This window comes from Lagenorhynchus albirostris, chromosome 3 (genome assembly GCF_949774975.1).
Source record: "Lagenorhynchus albirostris chromosome 3, mLagAlb1.1, whole genome shotgun sequence".
In the NCBI taxonomy this organism is placed as follows: domain Eukaryota; kingdom Metazoa; phylum Chordata; class Mammalia; order Artiodactyla; family Delphinidae; genus Lagenorhynchus; species Lagenorhynchus albirostris.
Window position 1 is genome coordinate 28535771 of NC_083097.1, and position 12109 is coordinate 28547879.

The 12109-nt window shown below is 41.3% G+C and overlaps 1 protein-coding gene across 1 annotated transcript in view; it reads left to right on the plus strand.

Annotated features, from left to right (window-relative positions):
• Window positions 1–12109, plus strand: part of TTC23L (tetratricopeptide repeat domain 23 like) — a 60648-nt gene that overhangs the window by 46431 nt on the left and 2108 nt on the right. Inside the window, 2 exon segments of the mRNA XM_060146290.1 lie at window positions 2242–2324; window positions 6579–6670. Of these exon segments, the coding sequence (XP_060002273.1) occupies window positions 2242–2324; window positions 6579–6670 (175 nt within the window).

A 12109-nucleotide genomic window follows, 5' to 3' on the forward strand; every position in this document is an offset into this window, starting at 1 on the left:
GTTTGAAAAGCTCATGGAATACAACCAGCATGCTCCTTCAGAATTACCAGGTGAATTAAAAATATGTACATATTTTTTTATCCCCTGGGAGGCTTACAGACTGCTAAAGTCTTTATTGAAGTCTCAGGTCATTAGCTATGGTGACTGTAGTAAAAAAGTGGCTGAAACTTTTTATAACATGGGCAGGATCTGCTTTGCCAAAGGAGAGCTCAGAAAGGCAATTCAGCTGCTAAGGAAGGTGAATACTGGCTGGTGTTTTACATTTGCTCCCAGGCCTGTAAGCAAAATGTGAGGGGAGATGTGTGTGTGTGTGTGTGTGTGTGTGTGTGTGTGTGTGTGTGTGTATTTTCCCTTCCCTTCCCTCTCTCTCTCCTTCCTTTTTTTTCTTCCTTCTCTTTTTCTTTCCTTCTTCTTTTTTTTTTTTTTAAGTAAAGTGTTTTCTTTTGAAAATTCTTCACATTCTTAGATGTGCTAAGGGAGAATATGACTGCAGAAACTTTTGTTGTGTCTGTGCCTGGACCAGAGTTTTAGAAGAGTAATACCCTAATCCTGGAAACTTAGTATGGCAGTAGCAGAATCTTGTGAAAGCACCAAAGGTTGTGTTGGAATAAGGAACACCTTGTCTAGCCATCATTACCCAAGCACTGATTCCCCTTCCAGGGAGCCCAGACAACCCTAGAAGTTCATTGCCTAGTAGTAGGATGTGGCAAGAGGTGTGCCTAACAGTTGTTCAGCCAGTCAGTATACTAACAGCCCAAGCTAAAGACTAGGTAGGATCAGTAGTGATGTCTCTACATAAAACCCAAATTAGTTCAATTTCAGAGGAAAAGTTGGTAAAGATCAACTGATATTCAAGAGGGCAGAGTCAAAAGCAATCCACACATGGGAATTCCCTGGTGGTCCAGTGGTTAGGACTCTGCGATTTCACTCCACGGCCCCAGGTTCAGTCCCTGGTTAGGGAACTATGACCCCGCAAGCTGTGCAGTGTGGCCAAAAAAAAAAAAAAAAGCGTTACACACACACAGACACACACATATATTGGCAGGTGTGGAGATATTTTATCTCATTTCAGGTTAACTTAATGTAATAAGTATGAAAATAGTAAATAACAGAAGAATGGGGACTTCATTTTGAAGATTCATTTTGAAGAGGCCGCTATAGCTGGCCCTGTATAAACACAGGGCACTGTTCCCTCCAGTACCTTCAGATTCTTTTCTCAAGCCTTGGGCAGTTTTTACACCTCTGTGTTAATCAGTACTCTGCTGAATACAGTTGTCCCTCGGTATCCGGTATCCGTGGGGGATTGGTTCTAGGACTTCCCACCCGCCCCCCTCACCAACACCAAAGTCTGCAGGTGCTCAAGTCCCCAGTATAAAATGTTGTAGTACAGTCGGCCCTCTGTATCTGCAGGTTCCCAGACTGCGGGCCAACCGCACTTGAAGGGGACACACTGCAGATATAGATATTCTCTTTCTGTGCAGCTGTCTCTCCTCTGTTACTCTGCCCTGAGAGTCTCCTGAGACTCTCAGCTCCGTATGCTCAATTCAGGGCGTCTGCTGAGCTCCACTTCCCTGCATCACAGCCTGGAGATGGTCTCAGAGCAGTAATCTGGGGCAATCATAGCGTTTATTTCACTTGCTTTCCCTCTCTCAGGGAACACTGTCCTTTGTTGCCTAATGTTCATTGTCATGAAGATCGTTCCAAATATATTTCGTCTACTTTTTCTTTTCTGGTTGTTTCACGTGGGAGGGCAAATCTGGTGCCTATAATTCCACCTTGATTGGATAGAGAGGTCAGCAATAAAATTTACAATGGAAAACTGCCTAAGAGTAAAGTTACGTAGCATGAGAATGCAATGCAAGTTTGGCACACATACACTGATTTCATTTATATCTACCCGTTTGGTTACAGCTATTTGGAAAATCCTGGTGGAAACCACTGTGGGTTTTAGGTAGGCATGCTGTCCATTTTCAGGCCTGTTACTTTGGTTTTCCACAGCCACATATGGTAGTGGAAGCTTCAGTGAAGTGGAATGATACAGGTACAGCACTAGGGGGACAGAGCCTTCGATTCAGACTCCTTCCTCCTTGGAAGGGAACCAGGAGGAAGAGTAGTACAGGCATCTGAAATGTCAACCTGTGACATCTCAGTTCCACTGGTGCTCTCCTGAGTTTGGTTTATAATGAAGGTGCTTGTTATTTGATTCTCTTTAAATTGTTATGCTTCTCAACTCGCCTACAGTGTCTGATGATTCAAATCCTCATATATGGAAATGAGCACTGTAAAAGCGGAGACACAGAAAACCTCCTTAGCCTAATGCAGAGGTAAGTTCTGACCCTGATCATCAACCAGGTCTTCGATGTGGATATACGGATAGCATGGCCTCACCCAGATTCATTCATCTAGGGGTGATTCACCTGTTATTCTTGTTAGTAAGGCAAAATGCCAGCCTGTACTATGCATCTGGCCAAATCCTAAACTGGAGGTACCTAGTCAATTTCGAGTAGTCTCTCAGAACCCGATGTTACAGGGGTCTGCTGCAATATTATTTAGTATTTATGTCTCTTTCAATGCTGAGCATTATAACCAAGTCCTACAAGTCTGTTTCAGCTAACAGCTTGTGATAGATACAAACTGGGTTTATAACAAAGCAAGTGAAGGAATTCCCTGGCAGTCCAGTGGTTAGGACTCCATGCTTTCACTGGTGAGAGCCTGGGTTCCATCCCTGGTGGGGGAACTAAGATCCCACAAGCCGGGGGCACGACCAGAAAAAAAAGTAAGTGAATACACTAAACTTATTTTTCTTGCTAAACATACAAAATCTAAGTCCCTAAACATAAGGCAACTTTTGGGGGGAAACAGTTGTCTCCAAAGTTAAAAATAAAAGAGCCTCTTCAGATTCTTCTTAAAAAATGTTTCAGCCAAAGAAGAGTGTTTTGTGTAGACCTGCCCCCTTCTTGACCCTTGGCATATCATTGCTGTTTGTTCATCTCAGAATGATATTGATCCTGAACTGTTCTCTTTTGTTGAGTGTATACTAAATCCCTAAAACTGAGCTAGATCCTATTCATAAAGTATTTAATTTTTACAAATACCCTACATGATAGCTCTCGTTTGACAGAAGGGGGCCTGATGTTCTATAAAAGAACATGCCTAAATTCACTTAAGTCTTGGAGGTTTGGACCCAAGCAAGTGTGACTCTGAAGGCCATGTGCTTTCCCCTTAGAGCCCTCTAACAAAGAGGGGTGTCATTATGGGGTGAGGGTTAGGACTCTGATTGCACTTCACTGGAGGTGGCTCACAGTTAGTACTTTCTCACTACGCTGGCCAGGTGGGGGACCAGATGAGCATAGAGGATACATCAGCCCATCCTGTCCCCATCCACCTCAGTCAGAGCCACACCTAGAGGAGGCCCAACAGCAGACTGTCTCCTGTTTGATCTTACCCAGGAGAGAATGTTCTCTAGCCTCTCTCAGTGATGCCCACGGTAGGAGGGTATATGGGGAACTTTGCCCTCTGCCTGCTGGTGTATATGAAAGTATGTTTTCTTAGTCAGTAACCATAACAGTATTAATAATAACTATAAGGTAGAACTTCTTCCAATCCCCTGATATTGTAACATACATGTATTATTTCTGATTCATAAATAACCCTATTCGGTAGGTATTTTATCTTACATGTTCAGGTGATGAAACTGAGACTCAGAAAGTTTGAATATCTTGTTTAAAGTCATCTAGCCAGTAAGTGTGGTAAGATTTGAACCCAGGACTGTCGTAGCTCAAAAATACACGGCCTTTCACTACATAATAGGGATTCTGACTTTTGAGGAATTTGAGACTGTATATGGGGACACCTAATCAGCAGGCAAGTCCCCAGAACCTCGTTTTACATATGGGGGGACTGAGGCCAGATATGTTCAAGTTGAATTACCCCAGAGGAGGCAGAGCTGGGATGTGAACCCAGGTCTCTCTACCTCCGGAGCGTGCTCTCTGTGGGCAGTGTAGCTTACTCTCTGACGGCAGGCTGTCTGGATTTTAAATCAGGCTCTCTGACCTAGGTGAGCTTACTTAACCTCTCTCAGCACCTTTATTCATCAGTGAAGTAAGAGTACCTTCCTCAAAAAGTGGATTTTCTGAGAAATAATAAGATCACATATAATACAGCACTTAGATCAGGGCCTGACAGGTCTTTAGTACTCAATATATGTTGGCATAAGAATAAAATAAGAAGAATTATCTTTCTGAGATGCTGGAGATAATAGAATGTTTCGATAAGAAGCTTCTATATATCACGCTATTACTATTTTATATTAAGAGTGATGGGTAAAAAGTATATATTACTGGAGTCAGCCCTGTCATCTTAAACCTGCCTCTGCCACTTAATAAGTATATGACTTTGGAAAAATCACTTAACCTCTGAGGCTTGGTTTCTCCATCACTAAAATGCAAATAATAGCATATGACATAGAGTTGTTTTGAGTTTTCGATAAAATAACATATATAACATTCATAGGCCAGTGCCTGGCAGAATATGTACTCAATGAACGTTAGCAAAACACATTTCCTTCCCCCTTCTTCTACAGTACATGCCTTTTGCTTCCAGGGTAATAGGTCAGAATATTTGAAATCCTAATTGTGATTGATCGTTGGGCAGTATTACACTATGTTTGTATGTTTGAGAATTAGATTGAGAATTTGAATCTTTGAACATATCTAAAGTACATTTTGTACACTGAAGGTAATAATAATGAAACTAAAAGTACAAAACATGTAATTTCAGACAAGAAATGCATGTGTCCTCAAAACTGGAACAAAGTTCTACTCAGCTTGTATTTAAAGAGAAACTTCAGAATAGCTGGAGTGAATCCATTTCCTCAGTAGCTTGAGGTTGCTTTTCCCTCGAGTTTTTTTTTTTTACTGTTCCTGGTTCCTTGTCCATGATTTGAAAAGAATGCTAGGAGGAGGAGAAATTAGGAAGCATTGGTATAACCCAATTCAGGCCCCAGGTAGTATGAGTTTCTTTTGGTTCTTGGAGGCTAATTCTTCTCTCTGTAAATGACAGTGAGACCTAGACCTACCAAGAAAGCACATGTAAGGGGAAAAGAAGAGTCTTTTGAAGGACTCTGCTGTAGCAGCAGTCCAGTCAGTAAGATGTGAGTCCTGAAACAAGCTCATATCTCATTCCTCAAGAATTGCTGAGCAAAGCCATAGGCGTGGCTGCCAGAGCCCAGATGTCAAACACCACCACCACCACCACCAAACAAAAAACCCCACAAAAAACCCAGTACAGGAACTGTTCTCTTGGCTTGAGCATCTTGCTGGAATAATCAACCCCAGATGTCCTGGAACTCTGCGAGTTTCCTGATGTGCTCTTGTGCTTTCTGCCCCACCTCCTCTGGAAACCCAGTGACAACGTTCACCGAACTTTCATTGCCAAGAGCCCAAATTCTTGGCTTTTGAAGCCTCTGCAAAGAAGTGAAAGCAGAACTGGCCCCATGAAATAGGAGTTGGTTTCCAAGGTTAAATGTTAGTTGCAAGAGCCTCAAATAAGATTTCAGTGTAAAGAAAAGGCACAGAAAGTCTCAGATTTGGAAGTAAACTTTGAGATTGTTAAGTCTTTTACCTAAATCACAAATGGACTTCAGTTTTAATCATTTATATATCGAGCTCCCTGCAAACTCTAGAAATACTAAGATGTTTAAGATATAGTCCTTTCAAGAAAACAGACACACGTGACCAGATTACAAGTTAGTCTGTAATAAAGCTTTAATAGAAATATAAACAGAGGACAAGTAATAAATTGTAGGGCTGGAAATGTAGGGGGAGACAGTGTGTACGCAACAGGCAGGTGGCTGGGTCTTCAAAGAAAAGTAAAACATCAACAGGTAGAAAAGCCAGAGGAGGGCATTTCAGGTAGCACAAACAACAGCACAGTGGCCTGGAGAGACTTGGTATTTCTGAGGAGAAGCAAGCGGCCTTGAGTTGTTGTAGCTGGAGCTACCTGAGTAGGAACGTGCTGGAGATGAGTTTGGAAAGATAAATTGGGGTCAGATTATGGAATGTTTTATGTGCTATGCTGATGAGTTTAGAATTTATTCAGTAGACAGAAGGTAACTATCAAAGGGTTTTGGGCAGGTTGTGCCATGATCAGTTACTGGCTTTGAAACATTAACTGTCAGCCATGGGAAGGATAGATGGGACCTGAGGAGACCGTAGAAGTAGGGAGACCACTTAGGAGGCAGATGCAATAATGCAAGGGAGAGATGTTGAGAGCCTTAATTATCTAAAACCATAGTAGAAGGCACATGGAGGATGGATTGAGAACAATTTGGAGTCTCAAACTGGCAAGACCTTAGAGCTGATTAGATGTGAGGTGTAATGGAGGCAGGGGGCCATTCAAAGGTGGCTTTGAAGTTTCTAGCTTGAGCAACTGAGTGAATGGCAGTGCTATTAAGTGAGAGCACATTGGCAAGAGGAGGTCATCTTGGAGGATGACTAGGAGGTCTGAGGAAGATAAAACATTATGGATGTGTTAAATTTGAGGTACCCAGAATACGTCCACTTGGCAATGTCTAATAGGCTGTGTGGACCAGAAATTCGAGATACATTAGACGTTAAAGAAATGGATAAGAAATCCATGGAATGTGTGTATGTTAAACAAGAAAACGTAGGTAAGAACTTTGGAGAACGTTTCCACTTATTTTGGAGAGAACATATGTGGTGTTTTTGAATCAAAATAGAGAGGGCTCAAGTGTGAGCTTTTCCACTTACAGTGAGACTGTATCTTCCTTTCTTCATCTAATGAAATACAAACAATAAGACTCTATTTTAAAGGCTTTATTTAATGTATGGCACATACTAAGCGTCTGTGAAATGTTAATTATTGTAATTATTATTATTGTATTATCTAGGGGTCATTCAGAAGGAGGACTGGGAAGGAGACTCAAGAGGAGTCTTTAGAGAATTGGAAGAGTCAGGAAAAAATAGAAAGGAACTCGTAGGAGGAGAAAGTTTCAGAGAAGGTAATGGTCATTATCAATGTCACAAAAGACATGAAGGGGCAGTTCAAAGAGGGAATGCAAATGTCCAATAAACACAAAACAGGATTTCCAATCTCATACAGAATTTACGAATTCAAAAACTGAAATACCATTTTCAACCTACTGTATTTGTGTTAATGAAAAATACAGGTCATATAAACCCAGCTCTGTCAAAGGTATGGGAGATCAGCCCTCCCAGTACTCTGGTATGGAACTGTTGGTTGATATATATATATCCACAGGTGACCAGCTAGAGTTTTATATATCTCTATATACATATATATGTATATCTATATCTGTGTATCTTCCTTGTAGATCTGTCTATTGTAGGAAAACTGGTACATGTTAATGGTCCATATAATATGGTCATTCAAAAGCATGAAGTAGAGCTTTGAAGAGTCATGGAAAAATATTCCAGATATATTATTAGAGGTAAAAACACACAAATAGATATTAGTATTATATATAGTATAACCCATAAATATATGTAACTATATAATTAAGGAGGGTAACAGTAATCTCTGGGGTATGGAATTATGGGGTCCTTTCAACTTGTGTTGAAATAATGTATATTATTTGACTTTTTTTTTAAACAACAAATATGTATTATACCTCTGATAATAAAAGAGAATAAAAATTTAAAAAGAGTATCACATACATGTCAAATATTGAGACAATATAATGCAGTGTTAAGAGAATGGACTAGAGCCAGATGCCTGAGTTACAATCAGTTTATTTATTAGCTGGGTGAGCTTGTCACAAGTCACTTTATTTCTGTTTTCTCACCTATAAAATGAGGATGATAATACCTACTTCATAAATGAGTTAATGAGTTAATGTAAGTAAAACTCCTCAGAAAGATGCCTGACACACAGTATGTGCTAATTAGAAGTGATGATGACAATGATGACTAATAAGAAGCCATACAGGCAAATAGAAAATCATCACTGACATGAGAGTGAGCTGTACTGGTGGAACAGATTTTTAAGATTACTGTTTGTCCAGTACCTGTTTAAACACCTCCTCAAATCAGGAACTCACTCATTACCTGTCCAGGTGGCCCTTTCCATTACTGGACAGTTCTAGCTGTTAGAATACAGTAGTCAAGGTCATGGACTTTAGAGTCAGACAGACCTGTGTTTGAATCCAGGCTCCTCTACTTTCTGTGTGCCGTAGGGCAAGTTATCCTAAGCCTCAGGTTTCTCTAATGAGGATTAGAATAGCGTCTATAGTGTGGAAAGATAATAAAGAGTAAATGAGATTGTTCACATAAAGCACTTCGCATGGTATTTGGTATATGGTAAGTGCTCTATAGGTATTAGCTATTTTTGCATCTGTAGCTAGTCACCCAGACTTACGGGAAGTATGAAGGTGTGGCGCATTAGCTTCGTCTTTGTCCTTGTTAGACACCTCTAGGACAGCTGCATGCTGAAAACTTACTTTGGTATAACTTTTGATAGGTCTTAAGCTGTAGGAGACAATAGAAGGAGCAAGGAAAACCATCCTTTTCTCTTTACAGGAGGGGGAAGAGGGAAGGTGCCTCAATGCCCATTAACCTATTAGTGATCTACTGTCTTCTTAGCCATATGAACAAAAATAGCCTTTTCTGGGCTGAGGGGCTGGGGAGAGAAAGCCAAAGAAAAGTAGGATGGAAGAGGAGGATTTGGGGTGATTATTTCCAGAGAGAACTGCAGTTAAGTAGGAGAACAGGTGATACACTCAGTAAATTTTGTGTCAGCCAAACCAGTCTTGGGCAGGACCTCAGTGATGAAATTTATGACCCGTAAGCTAGATTGTTTCCAGGCTGCTGCACTCATATTCTTTCCTATCACTAGTAAATATTCTAACACTGCCTCTACAAAATTGAAAGAGAAAATATTTGCCAAACCTTCGTGTATGAGTGGGTGAGGAGCAAAATCTGCTCTAATATCCAGGTGCCAAGGGGCAGTGGCTCTTCCAAATCAGGACTCTAGGAATGGCTGGCAACACTGGGGCAGATAGAGGAGTGAACATTTAGGAGCATTTAGCTCCCCCCCGCCCCCCAGGGTCTCACTGAAGGGGAACAGAGGCTGCTAAGCCACAAAGAGCCAGCTCAGGGTACCTGGTCTTCAGCAGGAGAACAAGTATATTTTACCTCCTGGGCCCACTCTGGTAGTGGTTTCCTGGAGTGATGCTTGAAGTTCCAGAGCAAAAGGCTGGGTTTGGTGGAGCTGGGTTTATTATTGTCTGTCATGGGGCATGGGTGGGGGAAGAGCTAAACTTCTGCCACAAATTTGCTGTTCATGCCCAGTCAAAGAGCCGTATACCTTGAGTCAGGGCACCTTGCGTGTGCATCCCACCTCTGCTATGAAATAGCAATGTAACCTTAAGTTGCTTAAACATTCTGAGCCTCTTTCCTCAACATTCCTTCAACACATTTATCTGGTGAGCTCTTACTAAGTGCTAGGTGCAGTTAGAGCTGCAGGTGGTAATAAGATAAATAAAACACGGCCATTACTCTTAAGGAGACAACAATCTAGCGCAAGAGACAAACATGAAAAATAATGAAAATGTGAAATATAGCTTCTCTAGTAGAACTCTCAGTGCACTCAGAGCAGCAAGGAGAGAGAATCTAAGAAGGCTGGAGAAGACTTCATAGACAGGGTTACATCTGAGTTGTTTCTTGAAGGGCGAGTAACAGTTCATCCAGCAGGAGGAGACATTACAGGAAGAAGGTACTCTATGCAGAAGCACAGAGGCATGACAGAGGGCAGTGTATGAAAGAATGGTAGGCTACTGTACCAGGCAGCACTTCCTAAAGGGTATTTCAATGTTGAGTCCAAGGGATGGAGGAAGAAAGGCTCTGTGAAAAAACTGAGTTTAGGAAGAAATCAAACTGAATTAAACAAAGTGACACAGGTTTACTTCCTGAAGGACTTCTCAGAACTTTTTTTTTTTTTTGCGGTACGCAGGCCTCTCACTGTTGTGGCCTCTCCCGTTGCGGAGCACAGGCTCTGGACGCGCAGGCTCAGCGGCCATGGCTCACGGGCCCAGCTGCCCCGCGGCATGTGGGATCTTCCCTGACCAGGGAATGAACCTGCGTCCCCTGCATCGGCAGGCGGACTGTCAACCACTGCGCCACCAGGGAAGCCCACAAATTAATTTTTAAAAAGCCACCGTATTTATATTTACCTGAATTCTTTTTAAAATCGTCAGTGATTTAAATTTTGGCAAATAAAACGTTATTTAGAGCCATAGAGAAAATATCTTAGGTCTGGTTTTATTTAAAGCAAAAGGTATGTAGAGCACATGTTTGAACTGAGGGTACAAGAATACTTGTGGAGTTTGGTAAAGGATTTGGGCCCCACTTTAGGACATAAGTTCTTTCTGAACAATGACTATCTCACCAATGAACTATTTTATCTGATCATAGAAACATGACTTCAACACATCCCTATGAACTAATTTTTCTTTATGATTCATGGTGGTTACGAGCTCTAGCTCTGGAGACAGACAAGCCTGCTCAAATCCCAGAACCACCACTTTCTGGCTATGTGTAATCCTGGTGTTCTCATCCATAGGATGGGGATGAGAATAGTACCTATCTCTTGGTGATGCTGCGAAAATGAGATAATGTAAGTAAAGTGGTTATCATGTAATAAATAAGTTATTTTCATATTTACTGAAACCTGGGCTTTGACTTCATTACCTTCCAGCTACACCACTGGCAATGAAGGAAAATGAGATAGGGGCTAGTAACTGTGAAAAGCTACCACTTCGCTGGTGTGGAAAACATTTTGCTGGTTAATATCTCAAAAGTGAGCTAGAGCTTAGCCCCTGGAAACACAATATCATAGACGAGGCAGTCCGATATAATTACTTATATGCAAAGACGATGATATATACACTATGGAAGTCAGTGTTCTTTCAGTAACCAAAGGTTTCAGGCAAGGGGAATTGTGCCACCTTGTGGTGGGAGAGCACTAGGCCCAAGGCTGTTTTCAACTTGCTGTCCCTAGCAGAGATCCCTCTCTGATCTTTGCCGACCCTTGATTTTATGAGACCCCTGGGCAACTGACTTAATTGGTGCCTATTTCTTCTTCAAATTTGGAATTACAGTATCTCTTGGTTTACTGACAAGAAAGTTAAAGTGCCAGATAGCTTTCTGTATCTTATATGGTCCAGTAGTAGAGAATGAATCAGTCTTCAGTGCGACTTACATGTAAAAAAACCTCAAGTTGCTCATAAAATTTTGTAGCTGATATTTCTGTGGAACAAATTTTTTTTTTTATTTTTCAAACAGGGGCTATGCAAACCACACTTGTTGCAGGCTTGTGGTCTAAATAGGAGGTAACTGAAGAACACTTAATAGAAACCGGGTTTCTGGATCAGCCTTGGACCAGATTATTTCTAACTCTTGCCCAACTTCTCCAGTATTAAGAAAACGGAGTATGGAAATCTTAATGGCTGGAAATGGGGATATAAGATCCTCTTTTTAGCATTTACAGTGCCTCCGGGCTGTAAATCTCTGTGCTCAGGAGAAGAAATCACCTGAAAATCATGAACACTATAAAAGGCCCTACATTTGATAAAAATTTTCAGCTGTGATTAAAAGCAATCCACGTATCCTAGATATCCTTGACCTGCCATCTGAATCAAGCAAAGGGTTCCCTGTTCTTTAGGGAGAAAACCCAAGACTCTAGTACCATTTTGGAGGCCTATTAGCAGAATCAGCATTTTAGGGGGATGGTCACACGGTGAAATAGTTGTCTCAGACTGAGGTCAGCCTTCTAGGTCAATAAGGCAGTGATTGGTGCTAGCAGGAGGGAGAGAAGGCAAGAACCAAGAAAAATGCACAAAGGGTTTTCTCCTTTCCTCTAGGTCTTCTGTTAACAGTAAAGAGAAAACCTCTACACAAGATAGCCAACAATAAAGCCAACATTAATAAAAAAAATTCTGGACCACAAAATATATTTACCAACACTGAGAGCAGTGGCAGATCAAAAGCAGAACAAAGGACTCTGGGAAAAAAAAGATCCACTTAGCATTACAGGTAAAGCACCCAAGAGCCATTAGAAACCAGGATCCTGT